General features: G+C 46.7%; 1 protein-coding gene across 8 annotated transcripts in view; it reads left to right on the top strand.

The window, feature by feature from the left end:
* Positions 1-12705, top strand: part of Fam178b (family with sequence similarity 178 member B) — a 110112-nt gene that overhangs the window by 25183 nt on the left and 72224 nt on the right. For all 8 annotated transcript variants that reach the window (XM_040729351.1, XM_040729350.1, XM_040729353.1 and 5 more), the window contains one exon: positions 5996-6148. In XM_040729351.1, coding sequence (XP_040585285.1) covers positions 5996-6148 — 153 coding nt within the window. The remainder of the gene's footprint in view (positions 1-5995; positions 6149-12705) is intronic.

The following is a 12705-nucleotide window of genomic DNA, read 5'->3' as shown; positions in this document are numbered from 1 at the left end:
CTAGCACCATAACTGCCTGTTTGCATGCCACCATACTCCCTGCTATGATGAAGGGCTGAGCCTCTGAAAGTAAGCCAGCCCCAATTAAATGATTTCCTTTATAAGAGCCGTCATGGTTATGGTGTCTCTTACAGCCCTAAGACAAGGTATGTACCATCAGACCCAACATAGAGATATCTTAATTACATAGAGAAAAATCCAGTGATCAGAGGCTGGCTTAGAAATAGAGTTTATGTGGGGAACCTTATGGTCAAGCTCAGGTAGGTGACTAGAAGAGGCAAGGTCGGGAGTCACTATGTATAGATGATATTTAAAAGTCTAAAAGAAGCCTGTTATCTCAGTACTCAGAAGGCAGAGGCAGAAAAGTCACTAAAAGTTCAAGGCCAGACTGGACTACATAATACTGCCAGGGCTACAAAGCAAGTGACCCTGCTCAGCCACCAACAAGAAGCCTTAAGATAGATGAGACTGTGTGGAGAGCTAGTATAGAGGGAGAAGAACCCGTGGAGCAGGGCTGAGGCCCTTAGCCAAGGCCATGAGGAGGAAGCCAAACAGGACACTGAGCATGTTGGAGGAGACTGGACTAGTTAGTGGGCAGTCAGTCTAGAGACAGCATGAGATCAGGAGACACAGCAGCATCTATATAGTGACACAGCAGTAACTGTGACCTTGTCAAGGGCAGCTCTGCTAGGGCTGCTGGGAGCAAGCATGGCTGGAGAGCAGCTAGAGAGGCCTACAAGAAAGGCAGGCAGTAGCTGGATCAGGACTGAGGGGGAGGCAAGAGGTTTGGTTGAACAGTTGGTTAGTTTGGTGGTAGTGGGTGATTGTGTTTGTTTTTGTTTTACTTTCACGGAGATACTACAAGAAACAGATGTTGGAAGACAGAAGGGGGGTGTCTTTTGTTGTGGCAGGAGAGGCTGGAGGGAGTTGCAAGAGGAAGGCAGACTCAGATAGGTAACCTTACTTGTTTGATGTCCAGGCATGACTTCTTGTGAGTCTGAGTATACACGTTAGCCTCAACCCAGGTTGTAGCCTTGACCAGGGGTTGCTGAGGGATAATATACTGACATCATTGGGGTCCTGCCTTCAGGATTCCCAATGGAGTCACACCAGGTCTTTGTAACCAACAATTTGCCTTTTTCACAAATTGTACCTAGACTAGATTAGGACATCAGCAAAATACTTTAGGCTTGGAGCCAGGCCATCTCTGGCATAGGGACTGGGCTCTGGAGTTATAATTTCACAAAAACTCCCTATAGAAAGTTTCCCTGCAAACAAAAGTTCTGTAGGAGAGCTTGGCTATGCTACACGCATACCTGGGTATGGAAATGGGCCCCGGGCAGGGACTGCTTGGTAGACTCTGGTTTAGGGGGTCCTGCCTCCTGACTGGTATTAGTCTTTGTTAAGATGAACGTGAATAGTCTCCTCCTCCCTGTGAAGTATGCTAATTACTGGAGAAAAAGCTTTGCAAAAGAGTTTACTCATTAGGCAGCCTAATTGAGGAGGGAGCCCTAAGCCTTTAACCAACAACCTCGCTAAGCAGGGTAAGGTTGGATATACTTGTAAGCCCAGTACTTGGGAGGTAGAGACAAGGAGGGTGAGGAGTTCAGGGTCATCCTATGATACAAAAGAGTTCAGGGTTAGCCTATGCTACAAAAGAGATCAGGGTCAGACTAGGTTACATGAGACCCTGACTCAAAAAAAAGAGAAAAAAAAGTAAATCTGCCACTCTTAAGGGCAGAACTTATGGATAGTGGTGGAATAAAGATGCAGGCATGGGGAAAGATGGCTGGAGGCAGAGAGAAGTGAAGGACTTGATGGCCTATACATGCACAGTCATACATACAATACATATTTAGAAAATGGCGCCAGGCTTGGTGGCGGGCGCACGCCTTTAATCCCAGCACTTGGGAGGCAGAGGCAGGCGGATCTCTGTGAGTTCGAGGCCAGCCTGGTCTACAGAGCTAGTTCCAGGACAGCCTCCAAAACCACAGAGAAACCTTGTCTCGAAAAACCAAAAAAAAAAAGAAAAAAAAAAAAAGAAAGAAAGAAAGAAAGAAAATGGCTGCACCAGTGAGCTCAGAGGATAAGGCTTTTCATCTTCCAGTGTCAAGCGGTCATCCAGTGAGCATGTACGCAGCTTTGAGATTCTATCTGATCAGAGGTCAAAATCAGCTCCAGGGTCCTAAAGCAACCCAAAGAACCATTGCTGTCTGACTGTAGCTACTGCCCCTGAGACTGGAGGGAGCAGCGAATGACTAAAAGCCGATGAAACTGCAGGCTTTATTCAAGTTTTTCCTGTCTCCTCTTCATTGTGAAAGCCTGGGACAGCCACCAGCTGGGCACAACAAGCTCCTTTCGCATGCTGCCTGGGGACCCAGGGTTGCTTGGAAGTTGTCAGGCTCCAGACAGATTCCTGCAGGGCAGGTACAGGTCCTGCCTGATTCCTAGGAGGCCCCTGTGGAAGCAAGCGATGGAACAGGAGACTGAGCTGAATCAGTGTGTGGAATGCTGTGGTGGCATCACTGGAACCAGACACAGGCTGTGGATTTGGTTTCAGGGCCCTCAACTCACTGGACACATAATCTTGGAATGAAGCCTCTTATAATTTGTGTAAAGTCTCTGTATTGAGCTGAAATGATAGCTCAGTGGGCAAAGCACTTGCTAGATAAGCATGGGGACCTGAGTTCAAATCCCCAGAAGCCATGGAAAGCTGGTCATAGCATTGCCTCTTTGATTCTAGGAATCTAAAAGTAAGATGGAAGGCAGACTCGGGAGACTCCTGGGAACTGGCTGGCCAGCTGTCCTGGAGTGCACAGTGCCAAGGACACATAAAGAAAGGAAAAGGAAAAAAAAAACAGATGTGGTAGTTCTTAGCTTTGGGAAGCAGAGGCAAGCAGATCTCTGTAAATCCCAGGCCAGCCTGGTTGTCCTCTGACCTAAAATGAACACACAGGTACACAAATACATCATACACACATACATAGGAAGACTTTTAAACTTTTATTACATTTGTTTATTTGGGGTGAATTGTGCATGTCTCACAGCTCATGTGTACAGGTCAAAGGACATTCATAGGAATTGGTTCTTTCCTTCTACCATATGGGTGTCAGGGACTGAACTCAAGTTTTCAGGTCTGATGACAAGTGCCTTTAACCACTGAGTCATCTTGCTGGCCCAAAATTTAAAAAAATATAGCTTTTTAAATCTCGGTAGTAAGAATAATTTTACTCCTTTTGACCTTTCTCTTGAGTGCACACAGGATTGTGGAAGTCAGCCTGAAGGTCAGGAAATTCCACACAGAAAGGAGCTATGTGTAGCTGCTTACAGCAGAAGGTGTTTGTGGCTTTGAGAGCATGGCTCATTTTCTGGGCACATGATATTCTCCAGTGATGCTCTAAGAAAGCCTCTTTGACAACAGCCACTTTGAGGTGGTGGTTTTGATGTAGGATCATTGTGGTGGGATCGTTCAGCCTTATGCATTAAAATTAAAAAATGACTCACTGGTGTAGAAAACTGCCAACCTGTTCCATGTCTGAATGGGGCCAGAGGAAGTGGTGAGGGCCAGCGAGGCAATATGGGTTGGGAGGGATAAGGCCAAGAGTGGGGGCTAGGCACCATCTGCCAGACAAGACGTCATGTGAGCGCCACAACTGTCTGTGGTAGAAAGGACCCTGATCATCCCCAGCAAAGTGTCTGCTCATACACTAAGGATTGGCTTGAATCTTGGCAGGATGACATCTTCAATTATCTCTTTCTTAAAGTTAAAAGACCTTATGTGTGTGCTGAGACTGGGGAGGGTAGGGGAAGGGAGAGACAGATATTTAAACCACAACATGGCCCTTTATTCTCCGCTCTAGGCTACACAGGAAATCCCTAATTAGATGTGTGACAGTGTCTCGGAATCTCTAATGATACACATACATTACAGTTCACATTACAAAAGTCCCTTTGAGTGATGGCTTGGGGGAAAGGGCTAGGACCCCCTTATAGATGAACCTACTTATTACTGATTTTTAAATAACTTGTACATTTTTCCAGCTAGAAAAGTAACAAAAGAAGCTATGATAGATAAAACATTCTAATGGCAAAGATATGACCAAACAATGTTATTTTACTATTTGTATGGTAGTTACAGGACTCTTTATGAAAGTCTACAGAGCCTGAATCATCTGCATTTCCACCATCTATCCCTTTTATTGTGACATTTGTCCTCAGGACAGCCCTGTGATGCCACCAGTCTTCCCTTGGGTCAGTTGGCCAGAAAGTGAGTCAGATTCACATGGCTGACTATTAGGTGGCAGGGTATGTGACCCCATCACCAAGGCCAGCCACTCATGTCCCAGATTCTGATAGACCCTAACTTTCTCCTCCTCCTGGGTTTTTAATGTCTCAGACAGCAAGCACATCTGGTTTGGAACCCATGGCCACCTTCTAGTTAGAGAAGGGAATATGATATCTGTAGCTTGTTTTCTCTATTGTTTTTTAGTGTATGCTGTATTACTAGAACAGCAAGAGGAACATGGCTTTATAGAGCGAACATACTCCTCCCCTCCTTCCTACCTATCTCTGTCCAAAAGGGTCATAGCTGGGAGTGTCAATCATGTGGGGACACTCTTTTGTCTAGGCATGTTATGTTCTGCATGTGTAGAGAAGTTACCCTTTATCTGATTTCATTTGTTGTTCTTTTAGTAACTATAGTCAACTGCTGTCTGAAAATATAAAATGGAAAATCTCCAAAACAAACAGTGCATAAGCTTTGAACTGCACACTGTGCTTAGTAGTGTGACTAAATCTCATGGTGTTGCTCCATCTTGCCCAGGACAGTATGCATCCCTTTGCCCTTTGGATCCACACTAAAAATGCTACTTACTCATTACTCACTTGGAGCCTGGCTGAACAGATTAGCAGCCACAGGATCAATGCTTGTGTTCAGGTAACCCCTGCTTTACTTAATGGCAGTCCCAAAGCACAGAGTAGTGATACAGGAAGTTCAGATATGCAACAAAAGGCTGCAAAACACTTAAGAAAAAAGGTGAACATACCCAATTTAAAGAAACGGGGAGGCCAGGCGGTGGTGGCGCACGCCTTTAATCCTAGCACTCAGGAGGCAGAGGCAGGCGGATCTCTATGAGTTCAAGGCCAGCCTGGTCTACAAGAGATAGTTCCAGGACAGCCTCCAAAGCCACAGAGAAACCCTGTCTCAGAAAACAAAAAACAAAAAAGAATAAAAACAGAAAAAAAAGAAAGGGGGAAATTGCTGTGGTTTGCCAAGATTACAGAAGAACAGATCTTCCATCTACAAAGCTGTGGCAAAGGAAAAAGAAATTGGTGCGAGTTTTCCTGTTTCAAACTGAGTAAGTTACAGTCATGGCGTGTGACAAGAATTTGGTTGTGAAAAAGGCATTATGTTATATGATTTCAATACTAGCTGCAATTACAGGCATCCATTTAGGATCTTGGAGTCTGCTAAGAGGTCACACGCACCCAGACTCACACACACAACTCACCCTAGTCTTCAGCTTGATGCTTCTTCCATCGGGGTCCTGTTACTGACTATCTGTGCCAGCTCATTGTATAGAGATTCAGTTGGTTCTCAAGATTGACCTAACTGTCTTCCCTTCCCATCTTGTTTCCATGGATCATGATAGAATTACAAAGAGTCCCTTCTTCACTTTGTTCCTTCCCTGTCTGTGTGCCCAGGGCAGATCTCCTAACAGGCTAACAGGCAGTGTAGCTGGTTGGGATCTGCATTTCAGCAGGCTTCTTGAGCAGTAGATCCTCACTAACTCTGGAGCTCAAGGGTCACTGGCCCAGCTCGCATGGAAACCCACACTCATGGTGCCCCATCAATTGGTACCTTCTCACCCCTTGCTGGATACCACCCTGGCCCTGGCTATACCCAGGCCCTCTTCTCGTTCCCCTCTTAGCACTGTATAGGTTTCTACAGAACCAGGTGCACCTCTAACTGCTGTCCTGCCCCTTGCCTTGCCAGGATGCTCGTGGAGAAGTTCTCCATATCCCTGCAGGTCATTTCGCCAGTGCATCCAGGTGAAACTGTGTTTTTGCCTAGACATCAGCCCTTGCCTTGCATCCTGGACTCCTCCAGTCTAAAGCCACACAGTCAACTGGAAGAGCTGTTCCTCAGGTAAGCATGCTATTTTTATGTCAGTTTGGAACTTCAATTGAGTAAATACTCCTGCCAGATTGGCCCATGGGCAAGTCTGTGATCCATTTTCTTGATTGATGATTGACTCAGGAGGACCTGCCTACTGTGAGTGGTACCACCCCTGGGCAGGTGATCCTCAGGGCTATACAAAAGCAGGCTAAGCAAGCCAAGGGGGAGCAAGTCAGTAAGCAGCATTCCTCCATGGCTTCTGCATCAGCTTCCAAGTTTCTGTCCTGTTTGAATTCCTACTCAAACTTTCCTCAGTGGTGGACTGTTACCTGGAAATATAAGATAGAATAAATCCTTTCCTTCCCAAGTTGTTTGTGGTCATGGTGCTTTATCACAGCAATGGAAACTCTGAGACACATAGTAGGGGGAGTGCAGGGGAACAGTGTAGTCTGTTCAGGGACAAGGGCCACCTCAAATAAAATCCAAAGCAATGTTTTGAACAACATGAATAAGTAGCCTTTTATGGTTAGAGGTAATTGTATTAATTTTCTGTTTTCTATAACTGTAATCAGACAGACTGGCCATCATGAAGAGAAATTGGGGCAGAAGCTCAAGCAGAAATTAAGATGGAAGGGATGGAGACGGCTCAGTGGTTAAGAGTGTACACTGCGCCCATATGGGGCAACTCACAACCATTTGTAACTCCGTTCTCAGTGGATATGACTCTCTCTTCTGAACTCCACAGGTGCCTGTACAGTGCATACTTAGGGGTGCCCATACCCACACGCAGACACACATTGTGTAGTGGTTAATACCAGTCACCATTTTGAATCAGATCCCCCACAGACAGCGAGGGACTAGTATATTTGCTGGAGATACTGCCTTCAGTCTGTGTGCCATTAATACTGCAGTTTGTCTCCAGCCAGAAGCATGCTTGATAACAATAGGGACAGCTGCCTTGCTCCTTCTCTTCTGGGGAGTAAATTCATGCTCATTATCACACAATCACTGCCGAATTGCTCTGTAAGGGGATTTTTAAACGGTTTACCACAGTCATGCCCAACGCTTGGCAGTTGTGAGCTCATGTCCAAGAATACAAGAGAAAGATAAAGAGAATTCAGAGCAGTTGTCATCAGCTGGATAACACCTATGGGCTGGTGGCTGCTGTGGAGGTCAAACGGACAGAGAAGGGGCCTCCATGACCTACTTCAACCACAAATGAGCTTGATCTTGTTAGTTCTCAGTTTATCTCAGCTTTAAAGATTTGGATATATATGTCTGCACTTGCCTGGTGACTTGGGAAGTCAGAAGAGAACACTGGACCTCTTAGAACTGGAGTTATGGATGGTTGTGAGCCACCATGTGAGTGCTGGGAATCAAACCCAGGTTCTCTGCAAGAGCAACAATTGCTCTCCAGTCCCCCTGAAGGTTTCTATCCTATAAGTTTACAGGCTTATGAGTTCAATGAGCAGTATAACCTGCCTCCACATATCTATTGCTCAACTTCAGCAGGGTCAGACAGTCTTGTCTCTCTGGTCCTTCCTGGCAACATAGCATTTTCTACTTTTAGATGCTGTTGCCCCTAAGAACAGTAACTTCTTACCCATATCATTCAGTGTTCAGAGTTGGATTGTCTTATATGTGTGTGCGTGAGGTCAGAGGACAACTTTTAGGAGTCAACTCTTGCCTTCTACATGGATCCTAGGAATTGGACTCTGGTCAGCAGGCATGGGAACAGGCACTTTTTCCATCTCAGCCATCTTGCTGGTCCATAAATGTTTATAGATTATTCTGATTGGTATCAGAGCAAAGTCCCAAGAATTAGTTTTACAGTGTGATGCTATCATAAGTAACTATATGTTGTTTCAATGCCCTAACATACACATTTTCCTTGTTTTTTGGAAATACACATTGTTTTTAGCTTTTCTGTGTTGCAAATAGTGCATCAATGTCTAGAATCCTAGAAGGTATCATGAAGCTATGAGGTGTGCGCGTGACCCCTGATAAAGGTAACCCTTGCCATAGTAAAAAGGGGCCAGATAAGGAGTGAGGAAAGGGAGAAGGAAAGGAGGAAGGGAGAAGGAGACAGACAGAGGAGCAAGGGAAGCAGCTGACTGGGTGTCAGAGAAAGGAAAGCTATCTTAGTACCAGGGGTGGGGGAGGAACAGGGTGGGGAGTAATACCAATGGCAGGTTTCTGCCTCTGACAGGCTGACTGGTGGCAGGAAGTGTTTGACAGATGAGATGGCCTATGGAACAATGATCTTGGATCAGAGCTGCCCTGCCAAAGGGAGCCAGGTGGCTGCCCAGCTTCCCTAGAGGAAGAATTCAGACCCTCCTCCCTCTGATATGCTAATGAGCAATGGGCATGATGCTGGCAATGTCTCAGATCGGTGGCATTGAATCTTTGCTTTCTGAAGGAATGTCCTTATGTGTGTGACACAGCAATGTGACACTATGTGTAAAGGAGGCTGGGCATTGGGCAAGGGTCACTTCCTTGGACCATCTTTTGTTTCCTGTTTATACCCAGGTCTTCAGTCTAGACATAAGAGTGGGAGCAATAGCCATCCCATCAGGATCCTATAGTATTGGTCAGAAACATGAGAGAAGAAAGTACCAGATTACAAGGTTTCTCTATAAAAAGAGTCAATCCTGGGCCACTGGAGTGGCTCAGCAGGAAGGGCACTTGCTACTAAGCCTGGTGACATGAGTTTTATCCCTCAAACCCACAGTGGAAGGAGAAGGAGAGAGAGAATCAATCTCCAAGAGTTGTCCTCTGACCGCCACTGGTGAACTGTGGTATACATGTATCTGTATTCACGCGTCACACACACATATGCATGTGCAGGAGCATGTTCGTGCACACAATTAAAAGTTAATGCTTTGTGAGCCAACAAGTAAGTTTTCAAGTCGCACTGCTACATTTTTCAAACATTTTGCAGTTGGCAGGTATCATGGTGGTCCTTAGGGGATGAGAAGTGGGTGCTGTTATTTTAATAATCACCTCTTGAGTAGAGTCACCTCTGTACCTTCCATGAAAGGAGAACATTTTCCTTTGAGCCAAGTAGGAAATGTCCTTGTAGATCAAGCATGCCATCCATCTGGAGCGGCAGGGCAAGGACACAGGCTCAGCCTCCAAGCCTGGGGTCCTCATGCGGGTTCTCAGGTTCTTATACAGGAACCTGAGGTTCCACCATGAGACACAGGAACCTCAGGTTCCACCATGAGACTAGAGCCTCCCCAGAGCACCCTCGCTTGTGTATCACCAGGCTGACTGACATGTGACTTCAGATTGGTTCCCTAGGACCAGAGTTACATGCCTTACTGGCAGGCATTGGTTCCCAGGGTCTCAGAAGGCAAACCTTGTTTCCTCCTTCATTGACAGCCATTGAAAGGAAATGTTATCTTCCCAAATAGGGAGCTGAAAGGGCATTGGACTAGATGGAGGCCCAGGAAGGTAGAAGCTGCCTTCCTTAGCCCCTGCAGTGTTCACTTGTGTGTGTGTGTGTGTGTGTGTGTGTGTGTGTGTGTGTGTGTGTTTCTTGGTGTGAGGGCACAGGAGCTGTCAGGAAGCCTAGGTGCAGCCTACACTGTTCCTCTGAATATTGCAGGACTGGGAGGAAGCTGGAAATGGATAAGTCTGAACTTCCTCAGCTTGTGTGGCATGTAGTATCTACATTAACCTGGGCCCCCACAGCTCAAGCTCCTGTTTTACTGTGTGCACCTTTCCTGGAAGAGGGGGTGCCAGATTAGAGCTAGCCGTGGAACGTGGACCATCTTGCTGGCCACAGGTACCCCCAGAATGAAGGGGAAGAAGCAACGCTGGGCCACTTTGCCAGCATCCCTGGGCTTCTCACAGGGTGGTGTTCACTCTCTTCTCTTAACAAAGAAGAAAAGCGGCATAGGCAGACGTTTCTAGCGTTATTCGTCCTACTCTGTTTGGGCGTTTTATTGAGACTTTGCATCTGAAAACTTGGCAAGGGCCCAGGAAGCGATACTGTATAAATAGTTCCCCGTGGTGTTTATCCTTCTGCTGTCGCTGGGATTCGCGCGGCATTTAGAGACTCTTCCCATTGGGACTGTTGCCCATAAAGTGGACTTGCAGCAGAAGCTGGAAGGCTCTTCGCTTGAACAGTATCAGGGTCAGACTTTCCAAGGAGGCTGCAGCATTGTTCAGAAGCCCACCATGTGAACCAAGCTGGTCCCCCACTTGCTGTCTGCTGGCTGTCTCTCTCCTTTTTTGGCCGACTTCCTGCCTCCCTCCCTTCTGTTGCAGCCGGCAGGGAGGACATAGATATCTGCCCTGTGATGGCTGGGCATTAGCAGTGTGCACAGTGTGGCTGTGCTCTGTCTCTCTCATTTCCAGTCATAGCTAAGGACCTTCCATGGGACCTTTTCTTCACTGGCATTCTGGGGATGACAGCTGAGTGCTTCATGCTCAGCCTGGACTGTGTGGCATCTGCTGCTCCTCCCTTCTCCAGAGTCCTCTGGCATTCTCAAGCTAACTTCTGACCTCAGTATTGGCAAAGGCATGAACTTGGACCCAGCATCAGTGTTCTTTCTTATTTTGGGCTTTTGTTGATGTTGTTTAATTTTGTGTGTGTGTGTGTGTGTGTGTGTGTGTGTGTACATGCATACCACACCATGCCTGTGGAGACCAGAAAACAGCTTTCAGGAGTCAGTTCTTTCCATCTACGTATGGGCCCCAGGGATCACGTCGTCAGGATTGGCAGCAAGCACCTTTATCCTTTGTGCTATCTCTCTGGCCTAGTGTCATCATTCTTGGTGATTGGACACTGGCTTTTATGAGTCTGATAGCTGACTGTGTCACCCAAGGTTTTTGAGTTCCCATGGCTATCTTCCTTCGTTTTTTGTTTCAGGCCTCCCTGACCAGGGATGTTATGGGGTGTGCTTGTCCTCTTAAGGGTCAGGCTAGTATCTGCACTAGGTTGTCTTGTGTCATTGTGATCAGCAGCTCCCTTCACATCCAGTGAACTACACTTGGCTCATTCCCCAGTCTAATCTCACTTCTTGCATCTCATTAGCTGGAGACCTAGAATGCCTAGAAAGCTGTTTCCTGCAGTGCACTGTGGGGTAAGGCCTCCTCTGGCTCCTTTGCTCCTTGCCTTATGGATAAAATCAACCTTGACGGGGATGAAATCAGGCAGCTCTCGTTTCTCCAGCAGGAAGTACACTGGGAAGCCAGAGGAGCAGAAGGAAGACACTGTGATACTCCCTCAGAGCAGCAGTTGAAAATGTGTTGCTCTAGGCCAGCAGGGGCTTGTGCAGTTGGTTCCCCCACTGAGCAACTGGCAGGGTGCCCCACCCAGGAAGAATGCCAGAGCCTATATCTCCCAGAATCCCCTTTTTTCCAGTGGCCTTGACACAGGCCTCTTAGCAGGTCCTGCCAGTGGGCAAAGCACTTCAACTTCCGTTGCTGGGGGTGCTGTCCCTTTGCTTGCATCAAGAAAGCATCCTTGTGACAGGCACCTGGGACAGAACTGGTAGGACCTGTATGCACACAGGAAGGTGTTTCAAACAGTTAACCCATCGTGACCACAGGAACAATGTCTCTTTCTCTTCCAAATTTAAATGACTGTAAAGATATATAAGTTGTAAATGGCCTGGACAGGCTCAAAGTGCCAGCAGCTTGGCTCAAGGGAAAATCTTGGTTTTGGAGCATTCTGTTCCTGGCAGATGGCATTATGATGCCCTTTTCAAAAAAGTAGTAGAACGGGGAGGGCTGGCTGAAAAGGATTGCACACACAGTGTTATCTGAATATTCACTTCATGGTTTCATTTCCTGGAATCCAAGTTGGCCATCTTTGGGCTTTTCTCTAAAGAAAAAGCACAAAAATGCATTCAGGGTGAACACCCTACTTCACGCCCAATTTCAAGTGACCAACAACTCCAAAGGTGACTAAGTCCAACCAAGCCTTCTAAAGTTTCTTCCAAAGTTCTACAGCTGCACACAATATACCATACAACTAACTACCCCATTTTGTTTTCTAAAGACCCGGGTCCTACAGGTCAAGGTGAGCTGCCAGAGCTTATCTCCCTGCCAACAACCTGGTTCTGACAGGATGCAGGACAGCACACACAGGTTCTGGTTAAAATCATGTTACTGCCCAGAACACACACACACACTCCCAGGCTTCATGGAACGGAACCCTTCTGGGTGTTTCCTTCCCAGAAGCCCCCAGTCCTGGGCCCCTTTCTGTTATTTTCCCATCCTCTCAGGTATCCCCTCTGTGTCAGAAAAACCACAAGATGAGGTGGAAAAACTGTGTAACTAGACCCACAGATGCAGGTGCCCACAGGTAATTGTGTCTGCCCCTTGCCACTGGAGCCCCATAAGGAGCCTCAGGCAAGGATGGCTGACCCCTGGTTTCTCCCCTTACCTGGCCAGGATCCTTACCTTGGTTTCCCACTCTATCAAATAACAAGGGCAAATACTAGTCAGTTGTGGATTTAAAACACCATGAAGTGTGTCTGTGGGAGGCATTGGAGATGTTGTGTAGTTTTTTTTTCCTTCCCATGATGTCTCATACCAAGAACTCCAAAAGTACATTTGTCCTTAATGATCCC

This window comes from Mesocricetus auratus, unplaced genomic scaffold, assembly GCF_017639785.1.
Source record: "Mesocricetus auratus isolate SY011 unplaced genomic scaffold, BCM_Maur_2.0 Super-Scaffold_100021, whole genome shotgun sequence".
NCBI classification, from domain to species: Eukaryota; Metazoa; Chordata; class Mammalia; order Rodentia; family Cricetidae; genus Mesocricetus; species Mesocricetus auratus.
Note: the sequence above shows the minus strand (reverse complement) of the source record. Positions and strands in the feature narration are given on the sequence as shown.